Source organism: Staurois parvus, unplaced genomic scaffold, assembly GCF_062004578.1.
Source record: "Staurois parvus isolate SC_StPar_1 unplaced genomic scaffold, SC_StPar_1.0 ptg000832l, whole genome shotgun sequence".
Lineage (NCBI taxonomy): Eukaryota > Metazoa > Chordata > Amphibia > Anura > Ranidae > Staurois > Staurois parvus.
In genome coordinates, this window is record NW_028318628.1 from 2,309,616 (window position 1) to 2,329,805 (window position 20,190).

Below are 20,190 nucleotides of genomic sequence, written 5' to 3' on the forward strand. Positions count from 1 at the left end.
ACTCATCCCCATCACAGAATGATTTACTTTCTGGTTGTTACATTTTGAACTGGAGAGGTTGAAGATAATAATAATTGCCATCCTTCACAGACTACACATTTATGGAAATAAAAAAAAGACAAGTGGGTGTACAAAATGAAAGTTTTATATACATTCATTAAGTCCTTGACAGATCAACATATACACAAAAATAAGAAATCAAGGAAATTATTATACACAAAACACAAAATGGGTAGGATAAAACTGTACTTCCATAGAACAAAGGTTACAGCTGTTCAGCCTAGTTTGGAGCACAAAGCAAAGTGGAAGAACAGTGGACTAGCATGACACAGCTAGGGTGATCTGTCAGATAATTTTTTTATCAACCCTGGTCATTGGGGACTAGGAGTCAAGGCCTTACTGTAAAAGCATAGACAGTGCTAAATTTGTTCAGATTGTCCACACTGTGTAATAAAACCAAGCCCGACCTGTTCTTCCAAGCTTACCCAGTCTCTCACTTCTGGTGCCATTACAAAGACATTTCAGGTACTCATACTTGTCGTATCTAAAAATACAGTTATTGATTTTGTAAATACATAATTGGATTAAAGTGGAAGTCTATTATTTTTTACGTGCAGGTAAGCCTTTAATAAGGCCTACCTGTAGGTACTGTAAATATCTCCTAAACGTGCACTTGTGATGTAACCGATGCATGTGCACTGCATTCTCAATGGACAGAGAGAGAGATGTGCCACGGTCATCACTTCCGCACGAATGCAAGCAGGAGTAATGTCATTGCGCTTCAGCCAGTCAAGCGGCTGCAGCCCGTGAACTCAAAGGAAGACCGGGTGAAGATGAAAGCCTTGGGGAGTACATACAGCGCTCTGCTGGAGGGCTCCGTTTTCAGGTAGGTCTTTCATAATGTGCATGCGATGCATATTGGCACATTATGCTCCTAACTTGCAGGGAGATTTTTTTAATTTATTTTTTGCAGTTTACTACAGCTTTAAAAGGTGATCAGCATTAATGTTAACATGTAACTGTTCCTCAGGTCACTAAAGACACTAAGCAAGGAGTGGTCCTATAAAAATATTGTAAGCCTGGAAATGTGTAAACATAATGGTGTTCACAGCAAACTAGAAGTCTGGAGAAAACCTAAAAACTTTTTTTCCTTTCTTTAGATTTTAGTTTGTTAGTCTGCATATGGCATCCTACAATCATATCAAAAGAAATGAGGACGGTTACCTTTTTACTAAATATATTCTAAGAAAACACTGCCATGGTATGCTGACCACATAAAACACTTAAATTGTGGAATACAAACAATATTATCCATATGTAAAAATGCAGAAATATGACAATCTAAGGCAGGTTAAATCTGATTGCTACGGGCAACATATACTCTCACTTCCTCCAGTGTATTTAGAAGGCTCAAATATTTCGGGTGTTATGAAGTGTCAGCAAATATTAAACTGCTACTTTAAACAAGATTTTATAATGGGGAGAACCAAGATTTTTATTTTAACCTTTTCAAACCAGAGGTTGATAAAACAATGGCCATCTTACAAAAGGTTGAAGTAAATTCAAAGTGCATATTACAGAAGTGGTTTATGACAGAATGATAATGCATTCAGCTTTTGGAAAACAAAATTTGAATCTAAACACTGCTTGCTCTAAAATATCAACCTTGACGAATTACCTTAAAAGCAATTCCACGTGTTGGAGAATACAAAAAAAATAATGTAAATTAAGTTTAGGTACATATTAGGGTAATGCTATTATTTTAAGGCGAACCTGTCAGGATATACCTATGGAAGCTATCACTGTTGACTTGTTCGGTTCTGAGTTTGTCAACCCAATTCTGGCATGGCTACCTAGGGAGTCATTAGGGTTGATACTAAATAGGCTGACAAATAGGCTGTTCACTTAGCAAGATCATTTTTATTTTGCAAAATGTTTCCTTAGCGAATGTGGTCAGAATTCAATTTGTAAAGAATACCCAATCATGTGCAAGAAAAATTTTAAAAACCCCAAAACCAGTATTTTTGCTTACACATAATTGGATGATGGAAGTTCATAGAGCTTCACCTCATTCACTAAGCTATGGAAAAAATCCCTTGCAAACTGAACAGCCTATTTGCCTTTAGTATTATTACGGGTTAGGGGCTTACTGGATAGGAAAAGCAAGGATCAAGATGATGGCTCTAGAACCTGTACTTTGAAAACATAGCAGTAATAGCATCTCCTAAATGTCTACTCATTCTTTTTAGAGAACTTTGGAGATAAATTATAATAATAGGGATGTATAAAACTAGGCTGAAGAAAAACAAAAAAAAAAAAAAGAGTAAAAGCAGAACAGCTGTTGATAGTTACCAATCGGATTTAATGATTTAGCTAATAGGAAAAAGGTACAAGCTATTCAATTTGTCTCTGAAAGTTACTGTGCTACATTCTCTGCATACACAAATCCCTGAAGATCAATTTAACCCCATAACTTTAGTAAGCATTTGTGTTCTTTTTGAATTTCTCTCAGCAGAGAAGGCTTTTTTTCTTTTGGAAATGGGTGATCTTTATTTTATTTCCCTATCTCTCCCCCTAATCATTACTTATACACATCATATATTCATAGACGCTATTTAGCCGTTATCTGATATACTGTACATATAGTTATACAGACACTCTGAGAATAATGGAGGCAGCTCAATTCTATTAAAAGGCATCACTTGTATTAAAGCCACTGAAGGAGGATTATTAAGAACTTGACAAAGGAACCATTTCTTCATTTGAGGCAGTATCACATGAGGTGGCTGGCAGACATTAGCCCACATTGCTGGCAGCAATGTAAAGAACCCTGATGTCTAGGTTTGGTAACAGAATGTCAGAATCCATCTGCTACACCTGTTGGGAACACTGGACACTACTTTGATGGTCCAAAATGAATTAGTGTCATAACTGTTGTGTACCCATGTAAAAGGTTGTCTTTTTCACTGTTACATTCTCGCAATGTAAAACTTCCACTCACTACCCGGTCACAGCCAATCTCGCCATTGCCGAAGAAACCAAGCAAAGGCACATTAGGAAAGTGCTTCCGAAAACAGTCTGCTTCAACATTTTTTTTCTTGTAGTGCTGCTCTCCTCGGCCAACGCATGCAAACATAAGCCCCACACTGTTCTCTGTGGGTATATTGGCTGCTTTCAGGCGCTGCATGGCAGAGTCTACAGTCTTTTCATCATAGATATCTTGATCCAGTAGAACTGTGGCTCCTTGGATTTGTTGTCCACTCAGTGCCAGGCCAACAACACCAATACAGTCTGTTCCCTGAGTATTTCTAAAATGTAGAGTGAACATTTGTGCCGTTTGGTTATATTTAAGCAAACACTCATTTTTAAGTTAATTTGCCTACCCAACCTCTTACAAGCAAAAAAGTCTATAAACACAAAATTAAAATAAAAGGGAATTTAGAACTTGATGCAAAAATCTATTAAGCTAATATTGATTTAGCATGTTGTGGACACTGGGTGTGCTACACATGCCTAAAAACGGCAAAGTACTCAGGTTGTGTGTAGTTCACCTTGTCCTTCTGCCATGCTGTTGCTGTAAAAAAAAAAAAAAAACCCGACTATTCAACAGTGTTTATAAACACTGTTCAGCAGGAGTAAAAAAAAAAAAAAAAAAAAAAAAAAAAGCGAAACAAAGTAACATTTTTATTTTTTACAAAATGGATTCTTATAATTTTTATCATAAAGAAAAATTAATATTGCACATACTTGACATAATGCATAACACTATATTATATTCATCTAAAGATCAAAGAGATGAGCTGATACGTTTAAAAAAAGAAACATTTTTTAATAAAATCTGATCAATGTTCGTTTACTCTGATTAAATCCTACTACCCCTTTCTGCCGTACGTTATTATTTTCCTGCTGATTTGTTTTGGACTACTTCTAATCATAAATATTTAAACTTACTTTTTTCCATTTTGATTCTTTTCTATCCTTTTTTTGCATTATTGCATTAAAAAAAAAAAACCCACAAATTTGAAAAAAGCCTTTATTTCATTTGTAATAACTTTGCAGTGCCCTGTACCAGAATCATAATTTAGTGTCATTTTAATCAGGACAAACAATAGAATAACATTTATACTTGTTATCTCTTCAAGCAAATCTATTCCACCTCTACCTAAAAACTGGAATTTTATTTTCTCTTTCTCTGTTCCTTCCTCACAGTTATTAGCTTTTGTAACCCCCTTGCCTTGCATTGTATTGTAACTGCATTGTCTCCCTTTTTTTTTTAATGTTTTTGTATAGCACTGCACAAACGGTTGGAGCAATATAAATTTTGTATAATAATAACAACAACAAAAGCACTGTAAAAGGTAACTACTGATGCAGTAATGGATAAGAGTTTTGTAAAGTTAGTGCATATTCGTGTTGAGATTGGTAGCAACTAGGGGTGCCATTCCTGAGCATACACATCAGAAAGTACACTTGCACCAAATGACATTCATTTAAATGGTGGTCTACTGGCAACATTTTTCTACTATGCTAAAATGGGTGTATAAATGACATGCAACTGGGGCAAAGATAGAAAATTATACTACTACTGGTAAAAAAAAACGTCAACATATGTATGACAATCAAACAAGCTGTACTTACGTCTGTGAGGAAAATGATGCAAGGTACTCAACCTGGCCGCCAGCAATAATAATACTTTTCTCATTTAGAGGGTTTAAGACTTGATGTAAGAAGCGAGTTGCTCCATGTCTCCATGTGTTGTATCCAAAGATCAGAACCACACGCAGGTCTGGATTATTTTTTAGACCTGTAAACCACAATTAAGAAACTTATGAGAACATTCAGTAATAAACTATAGTGCGGTAATCAACCTAAACCCTTTTACTGCCAAGTCCGTACATTGAACGGACCTGGTGGAGGGTTTACACACACTCCTGCTGGCTGCAGCCACCAGGAGTGTGTGTTTATCTGACAAGCCAACTGCCTGCTGTCAGATGGAAACAATCTGGCTGCGATCCAGCTGTGCTATTTGCAGAGTGCAATCAAAGGGAGCAGGTGACATCATGGCTCTGTGAATCCAGCATTGCTGTCAAGTACTCCATGAGGAGTCACAACTTCTAGATTACATGACCGTAGGAAAACATATTCTAAAAAACGGAATATACACAGATTTCTCATACAAATGGAATGCGACACAGGTGAGATAAGGAGGAAAGGTAATATTTTTTTAACCAGACTTACATTAGCCCTTCCACTTTAACCATATACATATACACACACACATACACGCAAAAAAACAGGTCCCTATTTGTGAATTGTACTAAACAGATCAGCTTACCAGCCTCTTCAAGTTTGCTCTCATCAAAGACTTTACACTTGGAGTCTTTAAAGAACTGAAATTTTTTTATTTTGACTCCAGCGATTTTGGGGAACAGAAGTGCAAAGCCAGACTCTCCATCTTCCATCTCCACTGGCTGATTACTTGTGGATCCTATGGGAGTAACTGATTAACAAAAAAAAAGTGAGAAATGAAAACTGTAGTGACATGAACCATACATGTTTCAATCTGATCTTTTGATGAAGCAATCATTTTGATACTCTGTTCCAATCTAGCAATTCTTAAGTTTTTTTTAGCTTCCATTTACAACTGACTTTACGTCAAGGAAAATAACCCCAGAGGGTTAGGACATGCTAATAATATTCAGGTGTGCTATATGGTGTATGGAGTGACTGATCCACTGTGAAAGGATTGCATTGATTTTTATTTACTTTGTTTTTTAAACCTTTCACACAGAAATAAATTACCAGCTGAATTTAACATTTGTGTTGCATCAATGGGATTAAATGATCAGTTGCATGAAAAATACTGATGTGTGTATGGCTAGCATGTGCAGCCTGTTGAAGACATGTCACAGGATGCCCATGACTTATAAAAGTGTAAAATGTATCACCTAAAGTCTAATAAGGAACTCAGAACATTAACAGAAAAGTTGTGTGTCATGATGTGCTGCGTGTGTTGATGTGTTTAAAGTGGAAATTTAATCAGAAAACGAAGTCCTGCTAGATCACTTCAGGCTGGCCCCTTTTGCAGGTTAGCAATGTAAAACATTAAAATACAGTTGTGGCCAAAATTATTCAACCCCCACTGAAATTGAGTGTTTTGGCCAGTTTGACATTGCTTTTGATCATTCAGTCATCTTGCTTACATTTACATTAAAGAGGCACTTGTAGGTCAGACAAATATAACATAACAGTTATAATGAAATAACCACAAATGTCTTTTCTGTGCTCACAGCATTATCAGTTTTATTCAACCCCCAAGTGACATTCAATCTTAGTACTTAGTACAGCATCCTTTTACAGTTATAACAGCTTTTAAACGTGAAGCATAGCTTGACACAAGTGTCTTGCAGCGATCTACGGGTATCTTCGCCCATTCTTCATGGGCAAAGGCCTCCAGTTCAGTCACATTCTTAGGCTTGCGCACTGCAACTGCTTTCTTTAAGTCCCACCAGAGGTTCTCAATCGGATTTAAGTCTGGTGACTGCGATGGCCACTCCAAAATGTTCCAGCCTTTCCTCTGCAACCATGCTCTAGTGGACTTGGAGGTATGCTTGGGATCATTGTCCTGTTGAAAGGTCCAACGTCTCCCAAGCCTCAGGTGTGTGACGGACTGCATCACGTTTCCATCCAATATCTCCTGGTACTGAAGAGAATTCATGGTACCTTGCACACGCTGAAGCTTCCCTGTACCTGCAGAAGCAAAACAGCCCCAAAGCATGATTGACCCTCCACCATGCTTCACAGTAGGCAAGGTGTTCTTTTCATCATAGGCCTTGTTCTTCCTCCTCCAAACATAGCGTTGATCCATGGGCCCAAACAGTTCTAATTTTGTTTCATCAGTCCACAGAACACTATCCCACAACTTTTGTGGTTTGTCCACATGGCTTTTGGCATACTGCAGTCGACTCTTCTTATTCTTTGGAGACAGCAAGGGGGTACGCCTGGGAGTTCTGGCACGGAGGCCTTCATTACGCAGTGTGCGTCTTATTGTCTGGGCTGAAACTTCTGTACCCACATCTGACAAATCTTTTCTCAGTTCCTCAGCAGTCACACGGGGACTTCTCTCCACTCTACGCTTCAGGTAGCGCACAGCAGTCGAAGTCAGCATCTTCTTTCTGCCACGACCAGGTAGCGTTTCAACAGTGCCCTTTGCCTTGAATTTGCGAATGATGCTTCCTAAGGTGTCTCTTGGTATGTTTAACATCTTTGCAATCTTCTTATAGCCATTGCCCTTCCTGTGAAGAGAAATCACCTCTTCTCTGGTCTTCCTGGACCATTCTCTTGCCTTCACCATGTTTGTAACCACACCAGTAAATGTCTAGAAGGAGCTGAGTATCACAGTCATTTTAAAGCTGCCTAATTGGTGCTTATTATGCTTGATTGCTGCTCGGTGACATCCACAGGTGTTTTCAATACCTGATGGAAAGCACCTGTATGAACCTCTGTTCTTCAGAGTGGTAGTCTTTAAGGGGTTGAATAATTGTGGCAATGAAGAAACCACATAAGAACCATTTACTACTGTATTACATAAACAATTGATGTCATTTTAGTTGCATTTGGGTAGTTACAACGTCCTTGTAGGATTTGATTCTGAATACAATTCCAAATGTACACTATAGTCCCTAAACCCCTTTACAGCATTGGGGGTTGAATAATTTTGGCCACAACTGTAAGTGCCTATACAGTTTAAAATCCAGTAATACACTGTTCCATCCACCTCTGCACATGCTCAGTTTCACTCTATTTTTCAGCACTTTGCCTTAAATGTAGAGGACAATCTGTTGACAGTGTAAAGGTTTATCGTTGCTCAGGGGCTCTGGGATTCAGCAAAATGGCAGCCTCCAGCAAGAAGAAACAATAACAATGCTGGAGGCAATTTACAACACACGCTGATTTTGACAGCATCATTATTAAAGTGGAATGCATGTTCCTTGCTAAAGAAAATAATTTTCTATCAAATTGTTATTGGTAAAGTCCCACTTTAATTCCAGATGCTGTAAGACTACAATAAAATGCTGAACTACAGAAAGTCCTGGGGTAAAATTCAGTGACTGAATTTTGGCTAATTAAAATGCTCAGTCAAAACACTGCACTTGCTGTACTTGTATTTACTTGCACCTCCTACCCCTCCCAGTATATATAATAAATGCTTTACTGCACAACAACCATACTGTTATTTATTCTTGTTACAAATGTCAACTATAACAAAAAAACAAATACTGCTGATTTACAATGTTAAAAAAACAAGGGAAATCCACTGGAGTTACAACCTGCCCTGACTTTATATTACCTACAATTCCTGGTGTAGCAAGTCCAACAACTTGACATTCACTAGGTAGAAGCTTCTCTAAGGCGACTGCCATTTCTGAACCATGTTTCTTTTTTGCTAGTTAAAAGAGAAAAAGCCAACTTTAGCAGAGATCAGCAGACATGCAGAATGAATGGGTAATACAATTCAAAAAGGACAAAAAAAAAAAAAGGTGAAGGATAATGTGGTTACCAAAGTTCAGACACAGACCACTGTTATTCTGTGCATAGCCATCTACCCAAAAAACAAAATGACTGCATTTAATTGCATTCTGTGACTATGTGACATATGTAATAATTATAGCTTTGTATTTCCATTTAAAAACACCAAAAGACAAGCTGTGCTTTGCTTAACTACAGATACTATAAATACTTACAAGTCAGATAGTTTGAAACAAATGAAAAGTTACCTGACTGATCTCATAACTAGTCTTTTTAAATTGTGCTGATGTATGTCCATGTTATATTTGTCACTCTGATCACATATCTCACTGCAGTGAGACATCATTGTTCGTATCATTTGTTTCTTTCTTTAGCCGCCTTGTGAAGAATTTCCCTCCCTTCCTGTCCCTTGAAACCCTTTACAAGTAAAGAAGGCAGCAGTGGTCGCTGAGTCCAGAAGGCACTCACTCTATTTTCATCTGTCCCCATGTTGGAGGGATATCTAATACCTTCCCTATCAAAAATGAATAAAACATTTTGACCTGAGTTGAGCTTTATGGTCTTGTTCACACTTGTAAAGGGGTGTTTGGTGAGCGGTTCTGACTCGTCATTTCCTAAACATCAGGACTAGATCTGTGCACTAAGCCAGTCAGCGGCCATTGGCTGACTACCATACAAATATCATCAGGAACTATGATGAATGGTTGTTGCGATCTATGGTCCAAAGCTATCAATTAATTGGTGGCCTAAGCTAACAATATGGCAGATTAGTGCAGTAATGTATGAATACAAACATGAACAGCATGTAGGGAAAGGACTAGTCCAGCTTCTGATCAGTAATGGAATTCCTAGGTACCCTCTATTTGCCCTGGAAAAAAAACATCACAAGTAACATGTCCCTGGGGTGCATGCCAGTCTAACAGGCATTCTTTCTACTGTTATAGTATGCGCAGGCTCTTACAACATCATTAGTTTTGTAATCTGGCTTTTATATTCCACATCAAATGCATTCAGATGTTCAACTTAGCATTGCCATATGGGCTTATTGCTGCAGGTCCCAGCAACTATGTACATACTGTATTTTTAACATGGTGCTCCTTGGGAAAGGCTGCAGAAGCTTGACAGAGTTACTATGGGCAGCCATGAGCTAAAAAAAGTGTAAATGTATTTTACACCATCTTACCCTTCTTTGGTCCACAGTGTGCCCCATGGTCATTAAGTGACTCAGAGTCTGTGAAGTACAGAAACATTTCTGGAATAATATATATTTTCTACAAGAGAAGACATAATAACCAGTTAGTCACATCCAACTATAATCAAAGCGTTATATGATAGATATACATACAACAAAATAATATTTAAAGGAGAGCTTCAACAAAAAATGGAAAAGCTTTCACTTACAATGCAATCTTGACTAATGGGGAGCTCCATGCTAAAGATGTCAACCATTTTCTGTGTACTAAAACACATTGGACACCTTCCTATGCTCCGATATAGTCACAAAGGGGAGTAAGAAAAAAAAAAAAAAATCTGTACAACTTCCTGCTCACCTCCAAGAACAAAGCGATCTTCTGGCTATACACTAGGCATTATATGGTAAACACTGATGCAAGCCAGCTACTGAGCTGAACCACTGGCTGCACAATAAAAGAACAAGCTCCATCCACCTATCAGACACCAGATTTACTCAATCATGCATGCGTTTAAAACCAAAACTGCCTGTGAGTGCCAAAAGAGATTCAGAATGAAAGAAAAAAATGGAATTGGTTGCTATGGATTACATGATGCATTCAGACACTTGAGAACCACTGGGTGGAACTGGCATACTGACAGTCCTAATACAACCTAGACATGAACAGCTTAGTACCATGTGAGTATCAACAAAATGCAGTCTGCTTGTAATGCCAGAATGCAAGTGTACAATCCAGATGCACATGTTCCTGCGTTAAAAATGGCTGTTTGTATAAGTGGGTGCTGCAGCGACCGTCAGCTGGAATCGAACAGAATCAGGAAGGGAGAATGTCACCAGCACACCGAGGATCACCAATATGGGGCCAAAAGTTTTAATGAATGATCAAATAGTTACAGCAAGGCAACATTTTCGGAGTCTCGCAGGACCCCATCACGTGCCTGATGAAGGGGTCCTGCAAGATTCCAAAACGTTGCCTTGCTGTAACTATGTGATCGTTCATTAAAACTTTTGGCCCCATATTGGTGATCCTCGGTGTGCTGGTGACATTTTCCCTTGCTTGTAATGCCAGCCATCAGAGACAACTTTGTTTTATTGCTGTTAATACATGTGATGTTGATGGGGGGGAGGGAGGGTTACCCACTCTCTATAATTAAAAAAGAAATCTGGAAAAAAAATACAGTACTAATGTTGTACACTGGTCTGTAGTAGAAATAAAATAACACAAGGCAGGATATATGGTTTTAGTTGAATGGACACTCAAACTGAGAAATGTCAAATAATAAACAGGTACACATCAATAGAAGTTCTATATAAAAAAAAGTAATACACATTTTAACCAAACATAAATACAATAATCGGAGGCTGAAAATAACACAAATATAATACAGAGGGTCAGGCAATGCAGGAAATTAAAAAAAAAAAAGCCTACCATAAACTCTATGATGATTAAAGTTCACCTTTAGAACACATTACAGCCATATTTAGGGTGTAACATGCTCTACACCCATCCCCCTTGCCCCCTAAGTCCCCTTCCTATGACAGTGGGCAGGGATTTCTCTTTCCACCCAACCGCTGTCACTTTGAAAATTGGCATGGCTGTTTGGGCTACGCCTGAGACCTGTGAATGAAGAAACTACAAGTCCTATCTGCCACCACAGCAAACGGCTTGTAGTTCTAAATGGACTAAGACTGCATTGATCAGCGCACTTGTGGTCCATTCACACTACCTATAGCTTTCTAACTGAAAGCCTGTACCAGAAAGCTGGAGGGAGAGAGCAAGGAAAAAAAATAATACATGCACATTTTTTTCCTGCAAAAATATGTACATTCATAAATTTGTTTTCCTAAAGATGAACTTAGCATCTGAACATTTTGCCTTTTTTTAAATTTTCCTTTGGGTGTTCTTTGGAAAGTTAGTTTTTCACCCCATTCACTAAGCTAAGGGTAAATTCCAATACTAAGTTAATAGCCTATTTGCCTTTAGTATCAATCCCACTATTTTGCTTTTACACTTTTTTTTTTTTCTTTTATTGTTACCTACTCTCATCTGATTAAAGCAACATTTTCAACAGCATTCACTGCAATAGGGAGTACTTTGCTATTACCGTCATGTCCTGCTTCGACGCTCTTCCCTTGTTGTAATGCAAATCAAAAGCACAGTCCACCTTTCTGACCAGGTTTCATATTACAGCCATTTTTAGGGTGTAACATGAAAAATGGTCACATTCACCAGCTCCCCACCCTCAAACCACCCTTGCACAGCCACATCATCCATTCACAGGGATCTGTGAATAGGAAGACTAGAAGCCCCAAATGCCTCTGTGCCCGAAAGGCTCATATATTTCAAGGGAGAACAAGTACAGCGACATTACAGCACTTGTAGGCCAATGTCCACTTCCTCCAGCCCCATACCAGAAGATCTATACTTGTCAGAAACTGGGGCTGAAGGAAAAGTCAGGAGCCTGTGCACTGCACCTGTGATACACTGATCATGGTTGCAATGCTCTCCAATGCTAAAGATTTCTAAATGCATTCATTATTGTGGGTGCATTGATTACATTTAGGTTGGATTAAATTGTCATACCTCAAGTTCTTCTTTCACAACATGGACCAGAGAATGACCACTCAAATCCATACCTCCTGCTCCCATTGAGGATATCCAGGTTATTTTTTGCCTTGTTTTCAGCTTACGCCAAGCACAATCCCTCCACAGTCTGCAAACACTGAGACCAAAAATAGAGTATTAAATAAAATATATAATCACAAGACAAAACCCAAGAAGATAAATCACCTTTAGTTTGATGTGCAGCAATCTGATTTCCTAAAACTTCAAATAAACAACTGCTGCTTCCTTGGAATCAGCACAATACTGCTCATTTCACTGATTTTGCAAAGAATGCCCCCAGAAAGGTATCTGGCTGCTGTGATTAATGGGCTGTTTACCCCAGCAGTTTATAACAACACTGGGACCTACATGACTAGATCAGGCAGACCTTCCCACTTAACATGAATGAAATAGGAGGTCCCTTGAATAAACACATTTTCTGAAAAGAAGCAGGTCCAAAAATTCCAAAGTTTGCTAAGCTATGTGAAATGTAAATGGATCTTGAAAGTTTTTATTTTTTTCTTCAGAAAAACTTCCAGGGGTCATTTGAACTAGCACTATTTATGTTACTGTATTCTCCAGTGAAAGCATAACACATGACCAGTTTAAAACAAAGTGTATTGTATTAAACTAGCCATAATCTATGCATTGATGTGAGTTGGTAAAAGTAAACATTTTCCTTTGAAAGAGGCTGACAAGGGTTGCAATGGGTGTTATTTACTAAAACTGAGTGCAAAATTTGGTGCAGCTCTGCATAGAAATCAATCAACTTCCAGGTCTTATTGTCAAAGTTTAATTGAACAAGCTGAAGTTAGAAGCTAATTGGCTATCATGAACAGCTGCACCAGATTTGGAGTGCTCCAATTTTAGTAAATCTCCCCCACTGTGTTAAAAGATGAGAATTACAAAAATTGTTGAGTTTAACCACTTGCCCTCCTGAGGATTTACCCCCCTTCCTGACCAGGCCATTTTTTGTGTTACGGCGCTGCGTTACTTTAACTGGCAATTACGCGGTCATGCAATGCTGCACCCAAATTACACTTTTGTCCTTTTTTCCCACTAATTGAGCTTTCTTTTGATGGTATTTGATCGCTTGTACGTTTTAAATTTTTTGCACTAGAAAAAAAAAAAGCGACAATTTTGAGAAAAAAACATTAATTTTTACTTTTTGCTCTTAAACATATCCAGTAAAAAAAAAATCAAATTTCGTCATAAATTTAGGCCAAAATGTATTCCGCTACATGTCTTTGCCTACATGTCTAAAAAAAAAATCCAAATATGTGTAAATTAATTGGTTTACGTGAAAGTTATTGCATTTACAAATGGCAGTATAGATATTGGATTTTTTTTTATTTTTACTAGTAATGGCGGCGATCAGCGATTTACAGCGCTACTGCAGCGGGCATTCTAACACTGCGCGGAACTGACTTGGTGTCACTGACCTCCCCAGTGACACCAGTACAGTGATTAGTGCTACAAGAAAAAAAAAAAAAAAAAAAAAAAGGAGGAGCACTGACACTGTGGTAATGGCATTGGGCAGGAAGGAGTTATGACGAGGGGCTGTGTCTGTGTGCTTCACTGTAAGCACACTGCTTTGCATGGCTGTGCACAGCCATCCAAAGCAGTGTGCACAAGGTGACAGGGAGGAGAACTGTTGTTTACAAACAGTTCTCCTCGTCGAAGATGCTCGGCAATCACCAGGCGCTGGCGAGTAATCACAGTCTGGGACTTGGTGATTGCCAGCCGCTCATGCACCCCCTATCCAGAAATGCAAAATCATGTATATACACACGTGATTTTGCGCACCCATGCCACCCTGTATCAGTATATCTGCTATAGGGTAGTCGGGAAGCGGTTAAGTGATAGATTTTTCAGCATTGGATATAGCTGTGAGCCAGAAGGGGTTTAAGCACCAGGTTGGGGTGTGTGAATTAGTGTAGGCCCGTAGCGCAACCCAGTAGGGGGCATTGTCTGACAATCTTGGGCAAAAGCCCACCATTAGAAGTCTAGGACTTAATACTGTAGATATAGCAATGAGAGTCTCGACAGGTATAGCAAGGCATATTTAACATGGCGGACTCTGAGAAATGCACTTCAGCAGAGAAATCCAGAAAAATAGCAATTTTAGTGTTATTGAAGGGTATATTTCCTTTCTCCCTGGAGAGGGCATCACGGTCCTTATAAACAAATCCTCCAAACACCCAGCCGGGTTTGCTCCCTCTGCGCCTTCGGGAAGGCCAATGAAGCGGAGGTTGTTGCTCCTCATCCAATTCTCAAGATCGTCTTTCTTCTGCTGCAGTTGAAAGAGAAGATGGTGCATATGTTCAGAGGAATCTTGCAGCAGGGGAAGGGCGTCCTCCACTTCTGACACGCGGGCCCACAGCTTCTGAAGGTCCTGCCAAATAAGGGGGATGTCCACCACAACCTCTTCTATTTTTGAGATAAGAGACGTTTGGCAGGCAGGCAGACATTGCATCCAGCACTCTGGCCATCTCTGCTGATGGAGGTCCTTGTTCAGTGGAGGAAGAGCCGCCATCTTCCCCAGGCAAATCCCGATCTTTATGTTTCATTTTTCCAGCTTAGCGCTGGCCGCTCGTTTCCGAGGGGGAGACATGAGTGGAGGAGTTAGACAGACCCTCCGATAGCAAAACGGGTCGGTTAGGCTGCTGTGGAGTATGCAGGATCAATGAAAAGATAAACCTTTGGCGGAGCTCTGCTCCATGTCGCATCAGGCCACGCCCCCTAAGTGATACATTTTTGATTATTTTTATTTCTAGGATACATTTGGTTTTTTTGGGGTTTTTCACTGTGAATGAGTTCACATGGGGGAATGGAATCTGCCCCCCCCCCCCACCCACCACTTAATGTTAAAGAGGGCTTCCAGATTCCAACAACCACAAATACAGGACTGTGGCAAAAAAAGGCCCTCGCTCTCATCAAAATGGGGTTTGGTGAATTGAGCCCCCTGTGTTATCCCTGTTCTGTGTCCTTGTAGATTTTATCTCTCTTCCCATCTGGTGACACTGTTCTCACAGGACAAGAACTGAGGGGAAATCCCTCTAACAAAGCCCAAGAGAGCAAGAAAAGTCCAATGGAGTTCCAATTGTCCCCCTCTGAATCAAAAGTCCACTATGCTCAGCGGCCTCAGGTACAGAGAGAGCTGGAAGCATAACATCAATTCCAAGGACATCTGTACAATCTTACTTCAATTTACAAAAACTATGTAGTAGGAGGACACACATTTACAATCTAATCAATTTCTATTCAGACACACGGGTCTTTACAGTATATAGTTCTTTGTAGATGTAAAGGACAATGTACAGATTGTATAGTGTATGGTTAGCTTAAACACTAAACTCTGGTCTAAAAAGAAAAAAAAAATCTATTTAGGTCTGTATCCTTAACTCAGGAAAAATACTTTCTATTGCTCTCAACCTCCAATTCCTTTTTTGCTGCTGTAATATGACTTCCTGTTAGAGGGTGGCTACAATTATTCTCCATCATCCCAGTTTACGTAGGAATGTCCTCTCTTGTTCCCTCCTGAGACAGCCTATAGGATTTATAGTGTGCATAGAGCAATGCACATGACCACAACTAATGTGCATTGCTCCTTCTAAACAAATAGAAGTGAGGGGGGAAAAGGAGAGGTTCGGTAGTTCAGGACATTAAAAGGAGGCAGAAAATACAATAGGAAATCTGAGACGGCTACTTACATCACATTTTAAATAAATATGTCTAGATCTAATTTTTTACTTTAATATATTATTATAGATGTTCAAGGGGAACTAAACCATCCTATCCTTTACAGTTGAGGAAGCTGCCATCTTAGCCTCTGTTTGATCTGCAGTTGCCATGGTGCTGCACGTGATCAGCTTTGACACCAGCCATTTGATGGCTTGACAGTTCTGCTGAGAGCTAACATAGGCAAACTAGTACCTGTAAGTCTACATTTAGATGTGCGGCTAAATCTGATGCTAATCTGAAGAGCAATCTGCAATCGAATCACTTTTCACAGGTGATTGACAGACAGGGACAAGGCAATATGACGCCTCCTCACTATGTTTCAACCCCATTTTTGCCGACAAGCGAGCCACAACCATGTGAATTTTATGCTGTTGCGGGGCATTTGGGGCACTTTTCCATTTGCTTGAACAGTTCGCGTTCAGTGGGCTTTGCGCCCGCCAATCATGATATGTTCTATAGTTTTCATGTAAACACCCCCCTCTGCTGCCTTTTGCAGCTTAACCTCATTACCGCACTATAGCCAAAAGACGGCTACAGCGCGATTCTCTCATTCTGGGAGGGCATCTATAGACGTCCTCCCAGAGCGCGCCTGGGGAATGCATCGGGTGCGCTCTTTGACTGCTATGTCCTTTGGACACAGCTCATCACAGATCACTGTAAAGGTCACAGTCACATCTAAACAGTCTGCTGGTTATCGGATTTCCCGTTCTTCAGCGCTATCACTGTATGAGGAAAGGGTCACCGATAACTGGAAATCCTGACAGTGCTTTGTTTACACGATAATCAAGGCACTGATCATTAGTGCCCTGTATATCAGTGCTGACTATCGGTGCAGCCTCATCAGAGCATATCAGTGAAGAAGAAAAAAAACCTATTTGCAAAATTGTACAACAGAAACGAAGAAAAGGGCGTTTTTGTTTTTTTTTTAATTTTCGGACATTTTTCATTTGTTCAGCAAAAAAAAAAAAAAATCACCGTAGTGGTGATTAAATACCACCAAAAGAACACATTGTCTCAAAAAAATTATAAAAGTTTCATTTGGGTACAGCGTTGCATGATTCAGCATTTGTCATTCAAAGTGTGACAGCGCTGAAAGCTGAAAATTGGCCTGGGCAGGTAGAGGGTGAAAGTGACCACGATTAAAGTGGTTAAAGGAAATGCAAACCCAACATTTCCTACTCCTGATAGGTGCCTGCAGTACTTGTATGAAAAATTATCCTGTTCTCTTTGTATTGTTTCCTTTGGGTGAAATCCCTGGTGTTCCTGTCAGTCCCTCTGGTTTATTATAAACTGACCACACTAGGCAGGAGCATGGTCTGTTCTCTAGCTGTGCTGGGAACTCAGTGTGCTCTCCTCCAATGATCAGACTATTGCTGACACACCCCCCCCCTCCACTTAAACAGACATTCACTGGGAACATCAGCATGCTGCTGTTTCTCCACCCTTATCTCTCTATGCAGCTAAGAACAGAGGTAATGTAATCACTTATAAAAAAGGGGAGAAAATATATTTATAGTGTTTTCCCTATCTATACACAAATGTTTTAGTTCTATTTTAAACTGTATGGGTTGTTATACAAGGTGAGGGTTTACATATACTTTATGGGACAGGTAAAAATGCAGTTAAATCATGCATTTTTCCTGCCTCCCCCTCAACCACACATCTAAACTTAGCCTACAAATGATCATTCACAGTATGTCTTGAAAAATGACTGTTTTGGGAAACAAAGGAACTAAACTCATCAATTTAGGTTTGCCAAAACAGTTACAGTGAAGGAAATAAGTATTTGGTCCCCTGTTGATTTTGAATGTTTGCCCATCACAAAAAAATGATCAGTCTAAAAATTGACTGGTAGGTGTATTGTAACACTGAGAGACAGAATAGCAATATAAAATTCAAAAGAAATGCAAGATCCTCACGTGTAGTTCTGGGATGATTCCTCACTGTTCTTATGATCATTGACACTCCACAAGGTGAGATCTTGCATGATGCACCAGGCCTGGGAGACTGACAGTTGTTTTGGGTTTTCTCTATTTGTGAATGATTGCACTAACTGTTGTCACCTTCTCATCAAGCTGCTTGGCGATAGTTTGGTAGCCCAGTACAGCCTTGTGTCAGTCTACAATCTTGTCCCTGACATCCTTGGACAGCTCTTTGGTCTTTGTCATGGTGGAGAGTTTGGAATCTGATTGTTTGATTGCTCCTGTGGACAGGTGTCATTTATACAGGTAACAAAATGAGATTAGCAGAACTCCCTTTAAGAGACTGCTTCTAATCTTAGCATGTTACCTGCATGAAAGACACCTGGTAGGTAGAAATTCTGCTGAATGATAGGGGATCAAATACCTATTTCCCTCATGAACATGCAAATCAGTGCATCATTTGTTAGACATGCATTTCTTTTGAATTTTATGTTGCTATTCTGTCTCTCAGTGTTACAATACACCTATCATTCAATTTTTAGACTGATCATTTTTTGTGATGATCAAACATTAAAAATCAGCAGGGGATCAAATACTTATTTCCTTCACTGTACAGTCAAGACATGCTGCGAACTATAACTGTCACAGTTACTTGTGCTCCCAGCCAATTATCAAGCCATCAAATGCCTGGTGTCATAACTGATCACATGTGCAGCACTAAGGCAGTTGCAGATCAGAGGCTAAGATGGCAGCTTAATGAAACAGCATGCAGGGTACACAGCGCTCAAGGCTGACCTGCCAGAACTCCCATGCTGCTGGGTGCGTCTGTGTGCCTGTTTGGTCCACACCCACAATCAGTGAAAATGAAGAATAGAAGGAGCGGCACTCCAATATACAAACAGCAGATGTCTTTATTATTCAGTCCATGAAGATGTAAAGACAGCAATATATGGCTCTGGGAACATCAGTGCTGAGCCGTATATTGCTGTCTTTTTATCTTCATGGCCTGAATAATAGAGAAGTCTGCTGTGTGTATATATTGGAGTGCTGCTACTTGCAGATGGCAGTTTCCTTGGCTGTAAAGGATAGGAGGGTTTAGTTCCCTGTAATCAGAATGACATTATGAGGTCTGAGAGCTTGGATCACTGCAGTGTAGCGGCTGGTGTGCAGTGCGATCCAGCTGAGCTCAGCATAATGACGATGCGCTGAGCTTGGCGGATTGAACCGTTTTGGTTTTTAAAGCAAATTTTATCAAGTTGTCACACAGATATTTCATACAGTTCAGCTGAAAGCTGTGCAGTGGGAGGCAGTGGATTGGCTCTCACTGCGCTGACAGACAGTACTGTGTGCAGCACTTTTCCTCAGCACGCTGTAATCGCACTCCACCGGAACACAATGGGGTGGACCAGACATGTGGTATGATTGTGCTGGAATGGCAGCCCAACACAGTTCCACCGCATGTGGTGCAATTCAAACCTGAATGATAAAAATGGAGCCTAGCCTCCACAATGAGGAAAATATGTGAAGTCTAAGGAACTTTCCCAGAAGAAAATCACTCCCAGCTCAGGCACACTGATAACCCCCCCGCCAAGCACACAATGGAGGCAGTGCAGACACACCAGGCCGCTCTCAGCAGGGTCTTGCTGGGCAGGAAGCTCATCACTCTCTCCACCACCTCGGCCAGGCTGCTGAGGACGTAGTGTCCCTGGTTCTCCAGGCTGTTGTGGCTCCTGGGCCCATTGTTGTCCGTCACATCTCCACACTGATCCACATCCATCTCCGACATGATCACTAAGCCTTCCACTTCCGCCGGAATTGCCGTCATTAAGCGGCGCGTTGTCGTGGAAACCACGTAGCCGTAGCCCAGCCGCTGCCGCCATGTTTGATCAGGGAAAAGCTGTGTAGGGAGGGAGTTGTAAGGCGCATGTCTGTTGTACAGCAAGCTGGAGTGATAGTGAAAGCTCAACAGACTTTCAGCGAGCTTATACGGTGCTTAGAAAGAGGTTCCAACGTCCCCTTGTTTGTGGCCTATGGATAAGAGTACTGTGCAATCTCCAAGAGTATTGGCACTCCACAAAACTTATCCATATACTACATTGTGTCATATGTAATCCAATGCTACAAGAGTGGGGAAGTGTTTGTGAAAAAACACTAGTTAGCCACTTGCCTACCGGCCACTTATAACCCGTTCCTGCCTA

General features: G+C 40.1%; 1 protein-coding gene across 1 annotated transcript; it reads right to left on the reverse strand.

The window, feature by feature from the left end:
• Positions 1-123: 123 nt before the first annotated feature.
• Positions 124-19,817, reverse strand: FBXO22 (F-box protein 22). The gene is made up of 7 exons (XM_089655298.1): positions 19,612-19,817; positions 12,306-12,444; positions 9,713-9,800; positions 8,351-8,446; positions 5,336-5,500; positions 4,639-4,804; positions 124-3,308 (listed from the first exon to the last, which is right to left on the reverse strand). The coding sequence occupies exons 1-7, from the start codon at positions 19,815-19,817 to the stop codon at positions 2,897-2,899; spliced, it is 1,272 nt and encodes a 423-aa protein (XP_089511424.1). The 3' UTR covers positions 124-2,896.
• Positions 19,818-20,190: the final 373 nt, after the last annotated feature.

Bases quoted from the DNA above. Each gene is read 5' to 3' on its own strand.
- FBXO22 (XM_089655298.1), bottom strand. From the start codon at position 19,817: ATGACGGCAATTCCGGCGGAAGTGGAAGGCTTAGTGATCATGTCGGAG. The intron at 9,801-12,305 runs GTATGACAATTT...CTTCTCTTGTAG, and splicing joins TTGTGAAAGAAGAACTTGAG to AAAATATATATTATTCCAGA. The intron at 4,805-5,335 runs GTAAGCTGATCT...TGTGGTTTACAG, and splicing joins GAGCAAACTTGAAGAGGCTG to GTCTAAAAAATAATCCAGAC.